General features: G+C 34.4%; 2 protein-coding genes across 7 annotated transcripts in view; one reads left to right on the plus strand and one right to left on the minus strand.

The window, feature by feature from the left end:
• The window catches only part of LOC127859393 (uncharacterized), an 87,738-nt gene extending 80,565 nt beyond the window's left edge, over nt 1-7,173 (plus strand). For all 3 annotated transcript variants that reach the window (XM_052396753.1, XM_052396752.1, XM_052396754.1), the window contains 6 exons: nt 835-921; nt 1,533-1,703; nt 2,651-2,752; nt 3,418-3,522; nt 3,827-3,964; nt 5,847-7,173. In XM_052396753.1, the coding sequence (XP_052252713.1) occupies nt 835-921; nt 1,533-1,703; nt 2,651-2,752; nt 3,418-3,522; nt 3,827-3,964; nt 5,847-6,005 (762 nt within the window). In that variant the 3' untranslated portion in view covers nt 6,006-7,173. The remainder of the gene's footprint in view (nt 1-834; nt 922-1,532; nt 1,704-2,650; nt 2,753-3,417; nt 3,523-3,826; nt 3,965-5,846) is intronic.
• Nucleotides 7,174-10,102: 2,929 nt separating this feature from the next.
• The window catches only part of LOC127859395 (uncharacterized), a 100,913-nt gene continuing 91,604 nt past the window's right edge, over nt 10,103-19,411 (minus strand). The window contains exons 10-12 of one of the 4 annotated variants that reach the window (XM_052396759.1): nt 16,930-17,031; nt 13,239-13,352; nt 10,103-11,314 (exon numbers count right to left, since the gene is read on the minus strand). In XM_052396759.1, coding sequence (XP_052252719.1) covers nt 11,310-11,314; nt 13,239-13,352; nt 16,930-17,031 — 221 coding nt within the window. In that variant the 3' untranslated portion in view covers nt 10,103-11,309. Of the gene's footprint in view, nt 11,315-13,221; nt 13,353-16,929; nt 17,032-17,588; nt 18,113-19,411 lie in introns of those variants that run through there. The other 3 variants (XM_052396758.1, XR_008039347.1, XM_052396760.1) reach the window with 3 other exon arrangements.

A 19,411-nucleotide genomic window follows, 5' to 3' on the forward strand; every position in this document is an offset into this window, starting at 1 on the left:
GATGACAAAATATGGAACAAATACAGAGAGTTTTTAAGAAAATGGTCAAATTACATGTGCAAAAATAACAATCAATTCAATATATAATGTTTATAAAATAGGTAGTTATCCAACAATGGCTGCAGAGGTGATATAAATTGGTTGTTTTGATAATAATGCTCACTCACTGTAACAGTACAGTTCCCATTTAATTCTTGTAGATTATTTGCACTTTACTAACACATAATAACATATAGCATGTTTACTGTACATATTAACCCTTTCAGTGTGGGAACCGAATTTTAAAGGCCTTTGCAAACAGTTTGGATCCAGATGAGACGCCACAAAACGTGGCGTCTCATCTGGATCCAAACTGTTTGCTATTCTGATAGTATTCTTTGAAAAAAAATCGAAGAAAATGCTAATTTTAGAAATTCAGCAGACGACATTTTAGCAGACGACAAATTTCCCAGCATGCAAAGGGTTAACAACAATTAATAATGTGACGTATATCAGCATTGTACTAACATTTAACCTGCAGAGTTTTTTTTTAGAGAAAATTTTATGTTAAAAAAGTATTTGAATCAATAGTATTTATTTTTAAATTATTGTGATAAAATGTGTTTCACACCGCTGAACTATTTATCTTTTTAACATTTAATATCACTATAACGTATAGCTTTACAAACAGTTGCCAAATTAATTAATTCATATAATTTTTTATTAATTTATTCATATAATTTTTTATTAATTTAAATGTAAAATCCACACAGACAGTATTTAGAACATATATTAATTCCATTAAATTTTAATGACACAGAGTTATAGATCTAAACCTTACTATGTTGTTTTCAGAACTCAAGTAATCGGCCCAGCAGCATGTTTTTGTTTGGCATCATTTTGAAGGAGATTGTGGCAGCTCTGCATAGAATATACCTGAACGTTAGTATTGTTAAACTTATTGGTAAACATTTGTAAAAATTCATTCTTTTTCCTGTGGTTCTGTTTGAATAATTCATTGTTGATCACTTTTATATGTTATTTTTTTGTCTTTCAAACAAATTGACAAATTAACCAGCTGACAGAATTAGAAAACATTTCATAAGGTTATTTGTGCGTGTGTGTGTGTGTCATTTGAAGTTAAGAGGTCTTTCCGCGCCTGTGGCTGCAATGCATGGACCTGGTGTGAACCAGCACTTCTATCAAAGTTCAGACAAATTTTAGTTTTAGCTACAATTTCCAGCTCTTTAGTTGCTTCTGAAAGCTGATTTTCAATTTTGAGGTGGTCTTGTGTTGTTATTTTTTTTTTGGTGATCACCAACCAAACACACAATCTTAATGAAATTGGGATCGAACCCGGTCTTCTATGTGAGAAGTGCGTGAACCAACCACTGCGCTAATTGGACACCCTACGTTTATTTTATATAGGTGCCTTAAAATAGACACATCTTGAGATTCCTACTTAACATAAATATTTTTTTTCATTGAACAGCCAGTTTGCTTAAAACAATATGTCAATCGGGGCGCCCATGTCATTCCCATTTTGTCTGCAGCCCAATGGCAACATCTACCCAGTGTTGAATGACATCATCGGCCCGAACTGTTACGACCTTGCAGAGTTGATCCATGGGGGTCGTGGAATGGGGGCCAAAGATGAGAGTGTACTCATACAAGAGTTGCAATACGTAATTGAAAATGTCATATACCACATCACCGAAATCATGGTAGGTTGAGATCATTTTTATGTCTGTCCATCTGCCTATGCTTCCCTATATGCAAGATAACTGTGATGCTAACTTCTGCTTCCTCTGTATAATTATGAAGTAAAAGACATTTATAAGATTTTTTTTCACTAACTGCAACTTCTTAAGAATTATTATAAAGCAAAAGACATTTTTTTTTAAATTGAACATAATTGAAGAAGTCTGACTAACAGATTAGTATACACAAAAAAGTCCCCAATTTTTGTTATGGGATAAAATAATTGTTTCAATTTTCTTCCCCTTAAGAATACAAAGTGTGAGTATTTTGCTGAATATAAAACATATTTTGATTATTTGAACCAATAGGACAAGAAATGTTTTAAACAGACCCTTCAACCAACAGAACAATAAAAAATGTGACTCTTTGACAACTTACATTAAACTTTATAAGGTATTACTGAGTTACTTAAATTAGATATATGTGCATATAGGGTCTTCCCAGATTAGCCTGTGCAGTCTCCACAGGCTTATCAGGGATCACACTTTCTCCGTATATTGAATATTTGTGTAAAGAATTTAAATCTCCTAAAAATGTAAATGCCGTCTAGGCGCAGTATTGTTCCATATAAGAATATGCTAATCTGGGGCGATACTTTAGGCACTTGGATTAAGCCGGTTTTTCCCAGAGACTAGCCAATGTACTAATGTACCATAATTAAGCAGCATATCTGTACTTATCATTGTTCATATAAATAATAAAGAAGGATTTATTTATTTTATTTTTTATGCTCAATTGGTCATTGTTGGCTCAAGTACTACTTAAAAGTACCCTGGGTACTCTTTAATGAGCAATGCCCCCAGGGTACAACATATTCTTAGGTACTTTTTAGTAGTGCCTGAGTCGACAATCCCCGATTGAGCATATTTAATATGAGACATGATCATTAAATAAATGTCCTATTTTGTAGCCAACTACTGGTGTGCTGGGAACCCATAGGAAGTCAGCCGTGTTTGAGTTGATTCGGAGTGGGAAAAGATTTCCTGATGGCTACTTCTGGCAAGTGGAAATGGTAGGCACCTCTTTTTTTATAGTTTGTACTGAATTTATCTTTGTGTGTTCATTAAATTGTACTCATATTTGTGGAAGCATGTTTAGATGTATGGTACATCTGTGTTGATAGGATGCAAGACATATTTAGCTATTTATATATATATATATATATATATATATATATATATATATATATATATATATATATAATGGTACAGTGCAGGTTCGTTTCCTCTCATTAAATAACTCTGATTTAGAAATTTACAAATTCCAATATTTGGAAGAGCAAAACTAAAATAAATGTCAGTTAAAATAAATGTGAACTTTGGAAGAAAGAGTCTTTGAATCAAACATTAACTTCATATTTATTTGAGTTACTTCCCTTGTTCAAAAGCATCTAAGCATCAATAGATGTTCTTATACATAAATGTTTTTGCAGCAAATACAAAATGAAATGACAGCTTGTGTACCATATATTGCTAATGAAGTCATGGTATTTAAAAGATTACTGCAAATAAGTTGTGCCATAAGCTTAATGATGATGTGCAGTTCATTCTATGTGACAAATTTATTAAAAAAGAATGAAGATTTGGGCAAGCTCCTCTGAAAAGCATATAAGTATACAATTTATGCATAATGGAAAGCTATTCCAGAGACGACTCTGTGTCTGTGTATGTGTTTCAGGATCGACTGCAGTTGACAGACCAGGGTAGGACAGTGAACGTGGGGGACTCTGAGGGCTTCATGTTGATGTTGGGGATCTTCATCTCCAGAAGCCTCGTTACAACTGTGAGTCTTTTTTTGTTTGTTTTTGAGGCTTTTGGTCGTTGTTGCAAAAATGTTTTTAAAAAAAGAACATGTAAATATTTTCATTTAGTAGCTTATTACTATGTTGAGTGTATACCATTACTATTTTCTTGTTCGTCCAAGCAAAGAACTTGACCATCATATACAGCAATAGCTTATTACAGTTGTAATCCTGCATAAAACATCTTCAGAAAGCAACAAACATCTTCTCGTGTTGAAAGACTGCATTTAAGCCAAAATTACAAAGAAAGTTTCGGATGTACATTTATTCTAATCTATCCTTCAGATCCTGATGAAGCCTATGGACTACGGACTCTCCAACACCCCACTGTCAGATATCGCGGAACGTAATCTACGGATTGTGGCCACTGCTCTCCTATATCTTATACGTCGTATATCAATATCCAGGGGGCGGGGAATCATGGTAGGAATAGCTTGTATACCCTTTACTTCTCAGATGTGCATTTGAAGTTATATGTAATTGTCCCCTACCAGTTCCACCGGAGGGGACTTATGGTTTGCGCTCTGTGTGTCCGTCAGTCGGTGAGTCTGTCACACTTTTCTGGATCCTGCGATAACTTTAAAAGTTCTTAATATTTTTTAATGAAACTTGAAACATGGGTAGATGGCAATAAGGACATTATGCACGTCATTTCATTTTGTTCCTGCGGCAAAAATTCTGGTTGCTATGGCAACAAATATTTTAAATATATATAAATATATATTTTTGACAATGGTGGAGCCGGTAGGGGACATGTATTGCTTGGCAATAGTCTTGTTTAGCATTTAGTATCTTTTAAAAAACTACAAAAATGTGCCTTTACATAAATAAGCACAGTTAAGCTCATCCTTCATTTGCATTCCTTTGTGAAGACATTTTGTATAAACAAGAGCACCTCATTGTGGGTGCCAATGCTCTGCTGTGGGTGCAGTTTTGAATAAATGAAAGCTGTGAGAAGTGACCGTGACCTTTGACCTAGTGACCCTTAAAATGAGTGTGGCGTGTAGAACACATCAAGGTGCACCTACATTATGAAGTTTTAAAGTTGTATGCGGAAGCACTTTGATTTTAGAGCCTATGTAAAGGTTTTAGCACGATGTTGATGTCACACGACAAGCGGGATATGACAATACCTCTGGTTTTCTCCGAAAACAGCTGAGCTAAAAACTACTGTACACTGAAGCTGCCAATGCATGAGACAAAATGAAAGCAAGTTGATGATAATTTAGAGCATTAATCTATTTAAGTGTCAAAGTATGTTGTTAGCAAGGCCATGAGTCTGTATCATCTATTGTGCCACACTTACTTTTGTGATATTTCAAGTACAGTTTGTCAACCAGTTCCAGATAATCAGCAATTCCGATTAATTTGTATTTAATTTTCCATAATGCCCCAATAAAAACAAAATGATAAGGTATACATGAGTTAAGGAGTGAATTAACCGAGTTTTAGCAAGAAAGCTTTTGTATTATGCTTACAGGGGGGATAAATGCAGCAAAAAGTTAACTGGAACTGATTGAATGAGTTATGTTCTGAAATGTGCATATGGATATAGTAGGCTCCATTATTTTCAGTTAAACTTTTTGCTGATTGAGAACAAATGCCATGACAATGTTTTGAAAAACCAATTTTTTAAGTTGAATGATTTTTAATAACTTTCCGAAGGGTGAACTTTAATTGGCTATTTTTGACAAAAAAAATGCATATGCCGTCTGGCCTAACCTGTTATCATACAAAATAAATTTTACCCTTTATTTTTACATCTCACATTGACACTAAATCCTGAAAGAAATAATTGTGGTCAAAAGACTTAACGTCTTTTGCTGGGTTATTCTAAACTGTTTGACTGACTTTACTTTGCTACCATCTACAAATAGTACGACAAATTGGCTTCGTTGTCAAAGCTAATCTACACTGAATCTTTCTTCAAATGTATTTCTTCAGATAAAAATGAAGGTATTCTTAGTCATCCTTTAGAAATGAATCATTCATCAATGTACATTAGTCCCACTGTGGGAAAATGGGGTTTAATGCATGTGCGTAAAGTATCTGACAGATTAGGCCGTGCATTCCACACAGGCTAATCAGGGCTTACGTTTTCTCTCTCAACTGGATTTTGCTAAGAAGAGACTTACTTTAAACAAAAAATACAATAACAGCCAAGTGTTGTCTCAGATTAGCCTGTGCAGACTGCACAGGCTTATCTGGACAACACTTTATGCACATGCATTTAAGCCCTGTTTTTTCAGAGCTCACCTTAGTTGTAACATTACATTAGAAATTGTATTTTGTTTGCCTCCTACAGGACATGCCATCAGAAATAGCTGAATATCTGTACACGGATGAAGAAATGGACTATATATACGGGAAGCTGTCTCGGACCTTCAACTACTGCGAAGGATTGCTGCGGGAGTGGGGAACAGAATACATCCGGAGATTACGGGCTAGCTCGATGCAGTCATAGAAGAATGTGATAGTGTTATAACTTGTTGACTTGTCATGTTGGGACAAAATATTAGCATTTATGTTATATAAGAACATTGATAAAGAAACTGTAAAATAATGTTTGTTTCAGCACACCCATTTTAAAGCCACCAAAGCAAGGCATTTACTTTCACTTCCTCTGTCCTTCTGTCCCACTCGTTGGGCGGAGCATACCGGTACATTAGTATTAAAAAGGTTTCAAATGAAACTTCGTATAATGATAAAAAGTGCTTTAAAGGGAAGTGCGGAGTTCAAGAACTTAAACCTTTATAGGATTTACATATTTTTTACCTTAAATCAATTTTTTTGTTGTGCAAGTAATGACAGTTTTTAAATAAATGTTGTACATGGAGTACAAAATCAGAGGATTATGGGTTAGATTCCTGGCCCGGCCTCACAACTTGTGAGGGGACGGGTCATGAAAATATTTAAACGAACATTCTACCCGTGCCTCTGATTACTTGAGCTTGTATTCTATTGTATTTGTGATAATTGTGAGTTGGTAACAAAGGTACACAATATTGCTTTTACTTTTTTTATTAATAATGCTGATAAAATTCATAACGTTCACATATCTGTCAACACAAACTTGAAATTATTGTTCATACGATTGTGTTAAAATACAGGTACAATATAGTATTTTGATTTGACATATATATAGTTGGTTAATTGCAACAATTTACTTTTCTTATATTTGAACATATCTAAAACAAATCGGTCAGTGTTTTTGTATGGCTATTAAACTGTTGCGGCCACACATTTTTTCATGAAAAATAATTGGTCTTTGCACAATAATTGCAGCGCAATCTCACAGCTTACTATGAATTAATGATTTGTGACACAACTAATTGATTGTCATGGAATGGTTGCAAAATAATGGATTAAATGACAATTTACATAAAAAAATTATACACTAAATTAAACTTTTCTTAATAAAAAGGGTATTTTCTACCAAAAATATACTTTATAAATAATAATCATTAATTCCATTTATTTGATATGTTTAATTATTGAGACCATAATTTTTTTAGATGTAATTAAAATGTAATACTGTGTAAATAATGACTATGATTCTGTTGAGACATCTTTCCATTTATGTATTTTTGTTTGTTTGTATAGCATTTTGCACCAAAATAAAACAGTAAAAATTATAATATGTTAAACTTTGTTTGTAAGGCAATTATGATGTTTAATGTCTATAATGGAATTCTCTGGATTAAAATTGAAGTTTTAATAAAAAATATTACAATTTTCCAAAAAACAATTCTGTTATGCTGGTTACCAAAAAAGACGGCATATATCAACAGTATTAAAAATACAAGTTTGAATCCCAAAACTATATGCAACTTTACCTTCGTACCCTTATTCTATGTCAACAAGAGTTCCGCGGTCAGAGACATATGCCCCCCAAACAGGGCTTTGAACTAGTGAACCCAATTTCAATAAAAGTCATCTACTGTCCAAGGCCAATGCACATATGAAGTATCAAGCCAATACTTCAATTTGTTGACGAGTTATTGATCAGAAACGATTTAAACACTTATTGTGACAGTGACCTTTGACCTAGTGACCCCAATTTTAATAGGGGTCATCTACTGTCCAAGGCCAATGCACATGTGAAGTATCAAGCCAATCGGTCAATTTGTTGACGAGTTATTGATCGGAAACAAACAGATCTACCGACAGACCTACCAACCGCAGACATCCAGCAAAACAATATACCCCCTCTTCTTTGAAGGGGGGCATAATAACAGTAGAGTATATATATTTTAATACAGGTATAATTTTCATATACCAAACAACAGTTGGAAAAACATCCACTCAAGGTTTTAAATAGCTACAACAAATATGTGTAAAACTAAAACATTTACTGACTAGTTACATGACACAGTGATGAAACTGGAATGCCCTCTTAAAACTATAATGTCATAACATTTGATATTTATTTAAAAACAACATAGCATTTAACAAAGGTATAATGATGGCAGCATAATAAAATAACATTAATATTCAATTGTAAAAAAAATAGTATTAGATACATGTAATAAATTACTCTCTATTCAGTCACCAAACACCTACCCTTCCTTTATCCTTAAAGCGGGTATATAAGATTTTTTATATGTGTTTAATTGTAATATATTGATAAAATATGTTACAATAACACAAAATAGGCAAGAAAAATTATACATTAAAGCCGAATTCCATAAAATGCAGCAAAGACAAATTAGCGCCCGAGCCGATAGTGACGTACATATTTTCCTACAATAACCGAAGCATTTGTCTTTGTATTATAAACTGTTAAACTACGAGGGGTGTTCCAGAAGTTCGTGGATTTTCGCTATAACTTATTAGTTTGCTGGTAAAAGTCAATGAAATTTACATATTATACAAACCAATTATCACGGACTTTATATATAAGCTAAAAATGCATGAATTCCATAAAGCGCGTTTGAAACGCGTTGCCATAGAGACCTCAGTAACGACATGCGGCGCACACGTGTATTTTATTATAAATTTAGAGCGTTAGGCGAATTTAAATCTGGTTTAAATGTATTCGATAAACAGAATTTACGGCAAATTTCACGTTACAGCGCCTAAGTCCTCCTTACAGCCCAGATTTGGCCCCTATGGACTTACGCGTCTTCCCGTAAGTTAAATCACAGTTGCGCAGTATTCGCTTTGCAAGTAAACAGGAACTTACAGTTGCAGCAAAGCGAATCATGTCGTATTTTGACGCTGACTGGTATAGAGACACTTTTGACAAGTGGATTTCCCGACACATAAAGTGCATTCGCGTTGGAGGTGATTATGTGGAAAAGATTTGACAGTTGTTAACTTCATAACGTCATTGACGTTGAACAGAAACGCTACATGTGCGTCGGTGTGCGCATTGTGCACATGTTTAAATCTCTGATATATATTTATTGTTTTATGTATTTCCATTATATTTGGAGAGTAGATTTGGAAAGGACGAAATATTCTTAACATGCTATTTGTTTGTCCATTTATGTTACCAAATGAAAGTTATAGCGAAAATCCACTAACTTCTGGAACACCCCTCGTAAGTTTAGATGCACATCGTACATGTATGGTATACATGCTGGCGAATTCGGCTGTACAGCTGTTTTCAATTTCAGAATTAAAAATCTGGCTTATTTCGCATTTTTCGACACATGTTCTTCTTAACTTTTATTTTAATTTATATTGAAATATATATATAATAAGTTTTTTACACAGTTAATATAAATTCATAAATATTTGACAAAATCGTATATACCCGCTTTAACAAACACAATTTGTACAATGAGAATTAAAAAAAAAGAGATTATTGAAATGTATATGCATATCTGAGAAGGCAATACAATTTAGCAATCTTTTACTAAATTGCAAACCAATTCTAAGAAGGTACCCTTGCAACTGTCAGTTTCAGTTTGGTGGGAAAGCATACCAATTATATAAAATTTTAGGCACAATTTTATAAAATCTAGTTTTAAAACACGAATAATTAAAATAAAAGACTAAACACAGGGCCATAAATTTGACTTCTAAAGTGTTAACAAGCCTTTTTCTTTAATTTGACCTTGTTACTCTAAGTCAAGATGTCATTCGAGCAATCATCTTATCATGTTTCCTAACAATAAATGTGGCCTCTAGGGTTTGAGTTAGGTTGACATGGCATGACTCTTCATTCACAAAGAATAACCAACAAAATGCAATTATAAAAGCTTAACAATAGCAGGTGTCAGGTAAGCTAAAGAATAAGAAACAAACAAGAGTTCCGCAGTCGGAGACATACATGTATGCCCCCACAAACAGGGCTTTGAACTAGTGACCCCAATTTCAATAGGGGTCATCTACTGTCCAAGGCTTATGGACATGTAAAGTATCAAGCCAATTGTTTGATTCGTTGATGAGTTATTGATCGGAACAATATTCACACTTAATGTGACAGTGACCTTGCCCTTTGACCTAGTGACCCCAAATTCAATAGGTGTCATCTACTGTCCAATGCCAATCCACATCACAAGCAGCAGCCCCCCCCCCACCCCCCCGCCAAGCTTACCACAGGGGTTCCAGATTGTTAAATGTACAACGAATATTGACACAAATACACAGTTTTAACAAATACCCCTCGTATAGGTATTATATATACACAAGGTATGAAACGCACTATATGCCTATTGCATAAAGATTGTGAAACATGGGACCTGACCGTTTTCATCAAGAACACACGTTTCCACACACCGAAAGTTAAATGAATATTGAAGTTATTAGCCAAACAGGAGATGGGTAAGTTTTGTAATCACGTTGCTTTTAATGTCTTTTAACAAATGCAATTGCATTTGTTTGGCAACTGAATTGTTGCATTTGTTTGGCAACTGAATTGAAACATGTGTATATACCTTGTGTATATATAATACGTATACGAGGGGTATTCGTGTCAACATTTGTTGTTGAAAAGCCAAACAATACACCATAGGTGTACATTTAACAATCTGGAACTCCTGGGGTAAGCTCGGGGGGAGGGGGGGAGTCGGGGGTGGCAAATTTATGATACTGCTGCCTGTGATCCACATGGGAAGTATCAAGCCAATTGGTTGATTCTTTGATGAGTTATTCATAAGAAATGATTTTCCCACCTATTTTGACAGTGACCATGACCTTTGACCTAATGACCCCAATTTCAATAGGGGTCATCTACTGTCCAAGTCCAATGCACATGTGAAATAAAAAGACAATCTGTCGATTTGTTGACAGATTATTAATCGGAAATCGTTTTCACACTAATTGTGACAGTGACCTTGACATTTGACCAAGTGACCCCAAATTCAATAGGGCTCATCTACTATCCAAGGCAAATGCACATGGGAAGTATCAATCCAATCGGTTAATTCATTGATGAGTTATTGCTCGGAAACGATTTCACACTTATTGGGACAGTGACCTTGACCTTTGACCAAGTGACTCCAATTTCAATAGAGGTAATCTACTGTCCAAGGCCAATGCACATGGGAAGTATCAAGACAAGCGGTCAATTCGTTGACAAGTTATTGCTCGCAAACGAACTGGTCTACCGACAGACAGACAGACCGACCGACATCAGCAAAACAATATACCCCCCTCATCTTCGAATGGGGGACATAATAATATACATAACAGCTTGGTAAACATCAGAAATGTCTTTTTCATATTAAAAAACCAATTCTAATAGCTATACATTAGTCTTGCACTCCTCTTCAGCTGTTCCATTCCAATTCATCATGGGTAGTCACTTCCAACATGATCAGGCTGTTAATGGACAATAATAACGTGTGAAATTGAACAAGTTTTGTTTACGTATATATTCATCTGAACTGTTCGTTAAACAAACATTAAATATTTTTTATACATTAATCAATTTAAGTCAAATCACAATACTATGAATGATCACAAGAGTCAGTGAAATGTTTACACCATTTTCTTAACCAAAGGATCATGATTTTCTTATAGTTGTAACAAAATATACTATGTTTTAAATAGCTTTTTCATATTGAAGCATGTAAAAGCATAAGTGATCTATAACTTGATGTGCATGTGTATGTGTTTTATGTTGAACAAGAAGCTTCCAAAGACAGTGTATCCACTGCCTTGGGTGCATTTTTGCAAAAAGACAATAGCGTCTTTAAAAATAACGCAATCGCGCAACCTTAACAATATGCACTGTAGAACTTCAAAATTATTTTTCTGGGGATATAAGAACCAAGAACAAGAAGCAAGAACATTAGTGAAACTGATCAATGCTCAACTATTATTGCTTTGTCAACAGATTGGTAGATTGTTAGCATCAGGGATAATAAAAATCATATTCAAAGGTAATAACTCCTTGAAGAATCAATGAACCAAAATGACTGGCCTTGCACAAATAATTGCTTGATAGGTAAGCCCACTAAAATGTTACCAAAACTGGCACGTAAGTTTCAGAGATTTTCATTGGAAATTTAAATGTCTTACTTAAAAAGAGCTGTGTTTGTTAATCACAATGCTTCATACTGCAATTTGACGCCACAATATAGCTATTTTATAGAAAATTGCTACGTCCAAGGCCCGCAACTTTCTAAAAGAACAAGGGCTGTTTGTAAAACATGCATGCCCCCCATATGGGCTGTCAGTTGTAGTGGCAGCCATTGTGTGAATACCTTTTTTGTCACTGTGACCTTGACCTTTGACCTAGTGACCTGAAAATCAAGGGGTCATCTGCCAGTCATGATAATTGTACCTATGGAGATTCATGATCCTAGGCCTAATTATTCTTGAGTTATCACCAGGAAACCATTTTACTGTTTCAAGTCACTGTGACCTTTACCTTTGACCTAGTGACCTGAAAATTAATAGGGGTCATCTGCCAGTCATGATCAATGTACTATGAAGTTTCATGATCCTAGGCGTAAGCGTTCTTGAGTTATCATCCGGAAACCATCTGGTGGACGGACCGACCGACCGACATGTGCAAAACAATATACCCCGTCTTCTTCGAAGGGGGACATACCCAGTAATAATGCATCGGAACAAAATTCGATCTGTAAGTCATATAGGTGGACTCACACACAAAAAATAATGTCATTTTTAGAAAAAAATCAGGAAAAAGTTATTTTATAGAAAATTCCAAGGCCTGTAACATTGTCAAAACTCAATGAACTGGAACAACACTCCAACATGATCTGTACATCATTTAGATGGACTCAAACATAAACAATCGGGCAAATATCTGCAAGCGTTTAGCAAAAACATCCAGAAGACTGTTATTCAAGAGAACATTTCTTAGTCTTGGCATACCGGTAACTTTGCCAAAAATCAATTCACCAGAATTAAACTCTCACTTGATCTGTAACTCATGCAGGAAGACTCCAATACCACAAATCAGATAAATATCTCAAAGCATTAAGGAAAAAAACTCCGGAAACAGATAGCCAGACGGAGGGACTGCTATATGCCATCCAAGCGAGTCTTATTAATACCTTTGCATCTTTAAATAGGATTATAAACGCACACAAATCTCAGTCTAAGTCCCAGTAACCAGTCATTTTGTTTTATCACAATTAAGAGAATCTAGTTTCAACTCTATCTTTTAATGCAATTTTTCCAAAAACTTTCAAATATAAACATTAATATTAACATAGCATAAACGTTTTCCAACATGTTTGGTAAAACAGAATTACCAATGCTGAACTTCCACCATTAATTTCAGTGTCCAGTTGATTGTCAGTCTTTACCCCAGTATAGTCTTGGCAGTGCCCTTGAACTGGAGATCTACCGGTAAATAGTTGCACAGGTGTAGAGAGGCAACCATCTTAAACAAAAAGACAATTCATAGTTATAATATATATTATATTAATTTCATTTTATGATGTTTTCACAAATTTACAATATTTTACTGTAAGTTGGAAATATTTTACTTCCACAATATTCATAGTCAAATAAAATACATGCTTATGTTGATAAAACTAGCCCTCATCCATGCTTAAGAGCAATGATTTTGTTTAAACCAAACAGTTTCAGAGATGTATATTTTGCACAAGGAGTCCATTGTATGAGGTAACTGAAAGCTTAATTTGAAAAAGGGGACTTTAAAAACTTGTGCAACTTTTAACAAAGGATCATACAAATGGTACATGCACAACTTCGTATCTTAAGGCACAATTTTTAGCAACAAGAGCTGTAAGAGGACAGCGCGCTCGACCATTCGTGTGCTTGACAGTATAACATAAGCCATCATGGGGAAATTGTTCATATTCAATATTTTATTAGACGATCTTTAAAAATAAAAAAGGATTTTTTATATATTTTTTTTTGGGGGGGGGGGGGGGTTGAGAGGGGGTATAATTTTTTGGGGGGTTAAGGGGGGGGTGAGAGAGAGGTATGATTTGGGGTGGGGTAATTTATTAGATGATGTTTAAAAAAAAAACAAGAGCTGTCACCATAGGATGACTTATGCCCCCTATAAACGCTTGATAGAAGTTATGAGCTTTTTTCGAAACCTAAACGCAGATTTCGAAACTTAAAAGCGGACCATAAGTCAAGGTCAAGGTCACAGGGGTCAAAATTTGTGTTCGTATTGTAAGGCCTTGTCCGTATACACATGCATACCAAATATGAAGGTTATATCTCAAGGGACATAGAAGTTATGAGCATTTTTCAAAACCTAAACGCAGATTTTGAAACCTAAATGCAGACCCTAACTTTTTTGTCAAGGTCACAGGGGTCAAAATTTTTTTGCGTATGGAAAGGCCTTGTCCATATACACATGCATACCAAATATGAAGGTTATATCTCAAGGGACATAGAAGTTATGAGCATTTTTCGAAACCTAAATGCAGAATTCGAAACCTAAAGGCGGACCCTAAGTTCAAGGTCAAGGTCACAGGGGTAAAAATTTGTGTGCATATGGAAAGGCCTTGTCCATATACACATGCATACCAAATATGAAGGTTATGTCTCAAGGGACATAGAAGTTATGAGTATTTTTCGAAACCTAAAACAGATTTCGAAACCTAAATGCGGACCCCAAGTTCAAGGTCAAGGTCACAGGGGTAAAATTTTTTGTGCGTATGGAAAGGCCTTGTCCATATACACATGCATAACAAATATGAAGGTTATATCTCAAGGGACATAGAAGTTATGAGCATTTTTCGAAACCTAAACACAAAGTGTGACGGAAAGACGGACAGTCCGATCACTATATGCCCCCTTTTCTTCGAGGGGGTAGTGGGGGTTAGGGGGGGGGGTGAGAGGGGGGTATAATGTGGGGTGGGGTTATTTATTAGATGATGTTTAAAAAAAAAAAAAAATGGGGGGGGGGGAGGTTGGGGGGGGGGGCAAGGGATTCTGGGTAGGGGCGTGGGGTATTGTTTGGGTGGAATCCATTGTGGTATTCAGGTAAGTGTCATTTTGTCAAAGTAATAATAAAATGTGATCATAAATAAAGAAGTTATAGCAATTTAAGCAAAATGTTCAATTATCTAAGTGTAAAAGGGGCCATACTTATGTCAGAATGCTTGATACAGTGGTCTGCTCTTGTTTATAGGTTGGGGTCATGTTGGTAAACAAGTATGCAACATATAAAAGCAATATGTCAAATGATATAGGAAATATTTGGGGTAGTACGCAAACTTTAACATAGATATATCAATAATATGCATATTATATAAAAGGGGCAATAATTATGACAAAATGCTTGATAGAGTTGTCTGCTCTTGTTTATAGGTTGGGGGTGATGTTGGTAAACAAGTATGCAAAATATGAAAGCAATATGTCAAGGGACAATAAAAATAAATGAGGTAGTACGAAAACTTAAACATTTGCTGCATATTCTAAGTGGAAAAGGGGCCATAATTATGACAAAATGCTTGAAAGAGTTGTCTGCTCTTGTTTATAGGTTGGGGTCATGTTGGTAAACAAGTATGCAAATTATGAAAGCAATATGTCAAGGGACAATGAAAATAATTGGGGTAGTACGAAAACTTTAACATTTGCACGCTAACGCCGACGCCGGGTTGAGTAGGATAGCTCCACTATATATATTTCATATATAATAGTCGAGCTAAAAAGTGTAGGAGAACTTTTGCAGAAAAGTTCGTGTCAACAGATAGACACATAGATGGAAGGACTCCAAAACATGCACTTTACTTCGTATCAAAACAATTGCACAATACAAGACTCAAGACAAAAGGAGCTTAATTACATAAACTGAGTTGCAGCAACAATTCCTTTCCTTTCAATCAAATAATTATGTCGCCATTTACTTATAAAATTTTCCGCATATTCTACACACATTTACAAAGAAGCATTCACCTCAAATATATTTATACATGTATCTGTGTATTTTATTGTGGCGAAGAAAACTGAAGGCCATAATTCGGTCAATTCTTTATTTTCCTTTTGATCACCTTCATGTAAAGATAATTTAGCTATGAATGCTTCTTAATAAATCCCCCAAACAGTAAAACTGAAGTTGAGTTCACAAACTTTAGAGATACAATATATTCTAACCTTGCAGAACAAATGAAACAAGAGATGTGTTTGTCAGAAACACAATGCCCCCTATTGCGCCGCTTTGAAGCCATAAATTTGACCTTGAAGGATGACCTTGACCTTTCACCACTCAAAATGTGCAGCTCCATGAGATACACATGCATGCCAAATATCATGTTGCTATCTTCAATATTGCAAAAGTTCTTGCAAAACTTTAACCTTGGTTAAAGTTTTGGGACACACACATACAATGACTGACTGACTGACACAATGACAGACAGACAGGCCAAAAACAATATACCCCTGAGCTTTCAATCTGGGGGCATAACAAGAGATGTGTTTGTCAGAAACACAATGCCCCCCATTGCGCCGCTTTGAAGCCATAAATTTGATCTTTAACCTTGAAGGATGACCTTGACCTTTCACCACTCAAAATGTGCAGCTCCATGAGATACACATGCATGCCAAATATCAAGTTGCTATCTTCAATATTGCAAAAGTTATTGCAAAAATTTAACCTTGGTTAAAGTTTTGGGACACACACATTCAATGACTGACTGACTGACACAATGACAGACAGACAGGCCAAAAACAATATACCCCCGATCTTTCGTTCCAGGGGCATAAAAAGGCCATAATTCAGCCTAAACTATTGGTGGAAGGAAATTGAAGGAAAATTCCTTCCTTTACAACCACCTAAACTTTAGGTCATTCTGCTGTAAAGGTTTGCACAAATTTCATCTAGCAGTAAAAGAAAAGGTGAGTCTAAATGTATATTGGAAAAAGTGTTACAGACAAGTGCAAATTATTACCTTATAAAAACTCTCACTTTGTGGAGGCAAAAAAACAGAGTTCTAACAGTATTGGGCTGAACAGACACTTTTTTGCCAACTTACCTTTGTCAGCAAAACGAGTCACAAACAGAACAACTCCAAATGTCCAAAACATATGAAGTAATATGTACACCACATCTTTCCTTTGATCGGAATTCAATTTATCTGCAAATACAAATTTGACATGATGAAAAGCATTAGGTTATTTCGGTGCATGAATCAATTTTTTTTACTGAGCATGGATACTATCTGCATATTTGAAATGCCTTTAAAAAAGTTTAAATTAGGTATGAAAATAATCATTTTATAAAAGCAATGTTATTTAAAAAGATTACTGAACTAGAACACTCTCAGTCATTAAAATCATACAATATTTGCACATACAGCGAGGAATATTTTGTAAAATGAATACCTTTTCAAGTCTTTATTTTAATATTTATATAATGCTATATTTACATTATATCAGGTTTAAGTGCAAGAAAGTTAACAAATGGTGAACATGTGTGGACAGTGAGTGGTACAATTTAACATCACATACAACAAATAAATTTTGGAGTGAAAAATAATGTGCTTAAAAACTGGATTTTAATAACTGGACAAAAACATTAACTGGTAACATTGAGTTAAAACAATATCCAACAAAAAACATATAAAGGTAAAAGTAGACAACATAAAGGCTACTTGTTTATGCAACACTTTAAGATTCTTTGCAAAATGTGACAATAGATTATAATATTAGTAAAAGGTCAAGTCATAAGATCAGCATATTGTTGAAATTTGACCTATTACAATGTGTGTAATACTGCTATCACCTACATTCAATTTTTTTGTAATAAGTATTTCATATTATAAAGCAAACATCTTTATAAAAGTATCCTTATTTCACTAAAATAATATCAATATTGTTATAACCTGTCCTTGTAATCAATGTTTCTCTGATGTTTTACATGTTATAACAATATTCATACATGCAATTTGTTTGTGTTTCTTGATAAAATTTTTAATATTATTTCTATCACTGTTTTATTAGTAATATGTAAATTATCTAATAATTGTGTTTGATACATTGTGCAAAGAACTGGAGTTTTAGACCAGTCTTAATGAGCTCCACACCTCACACTTTGCCAAACATAATTCATAAACATTTAAGTGTAAATAAAAGTTAACATAAAACAACTAAAATTTAACCCCAATATAACCTGCTTTTTGGAACTTCCATTTGGTTGCAGCTTGTAGAACAATATACCTGATATATCAAGTGAATTTAAAATTAACACAATGTCTGTTTAGTTGATGTTATTCTGTTTTAACAACTTGTATTGGCTTCTTTGCTTTCGGTCATTATGAATGAATATACAAAATTATGTGCCACTCAGTTCTGTGTTGTTTTTTTTCACTGTCAAACTTTAAAGGAATAAGTGTATTTGCAAAAACAGTTTAAGTAGATTAAGATACAAGTAGATAATTAATAAAATAAGAAACAATTATTAAGCATTGAAAATGCTTTTCTATAAACTTAGCAAATAATACATTATTGGAAGCATACAATGTACAGGCTTTACTCTAATATAAAACATATACATACATTTGTTAATTGTTTGATTAAAAATATTGTTTCATTACAAGTTATTAATAATTAATTATGGTATGGATGCTTATAATGTAACATTTGCATACAGAGTAAGTAAAGGAAATAGTGAAGGAGTTGGCTTTTTTACAAAACCCTACAAGTAATATTGAAATAAAAAAATCCAATTAAATCATTGAAATCGAATGTTTGTTATTAAAATTAAATTCCAAGGGAGAAATATCACACGCATCAACATACTTGAACCAAACATTGATAATGCAATGTGATTTTATCAATTACAAAACTATCTCCAGGAGTCCTGATGAATGATGATAGATCCTACATAATGGGAGGGGATTTCCATACCATTCTTTATCCAAAAAATTTGATAAACAAGACTATTGCCAAGCAATATATGTCCCCTTCCGGCTCCACCATTGTCAGATTTTTATGTCCCCCACTATAGTAGTGGGGGACATATTGTTTTTGCCCTGTCTGTTGGTTGGTCTGTTGGTTGGTTGGTTTGCGCCAACTTTAACATTTTGCAATAACTTTTGCTATATTGAATATAGCAACTTGATATTTGGCATGCATGTGTATCTCATGGAGCTGCACATTTTGAGTGGTGAAAGGTCAAGGTCAAGGTCATCCTTCAAGGTCAGAGGTCAAATATATGTGGCCCAAATTGCTTATTTTATGAATACTTTTGCAATATTGAAGATAGCAACTTGATATTTGGCATGCATGTGTAACTTATGGAGCTGCACATTTTGAATGGTGAAAGGTCAAGGTCAAGGTCCTCCTTCAAGATCAGAGGTCAAATATATGTGGCCCAAATCGCTTATTTTATGAATACTTTTGCAATATTGAAGATAGCAACTTGATATTTGGCATGCATGTGTAACTTATGGAGCTGCACATTTTGAGTGGTGAAAGGTCAAGGTCATCCTTCTAGGTCAAATATATGGGTCAAAA

Source organism: Dreissena polymorpha, chromosome 15, assembly GCF_020536995.1.
Source record: "Dreissena polymorpha isolate Duluth1 chromosome 15, UMN_Dpol_1.0, whole genome shotgun sequence".
In the NCBI taxonomy this organism is placed as follows: Eukaryota; Metazoa; Mollusca; class Bivalvia; order Myida; family Dreissenidae; genus Dreissena; species Dreissena polymorpha.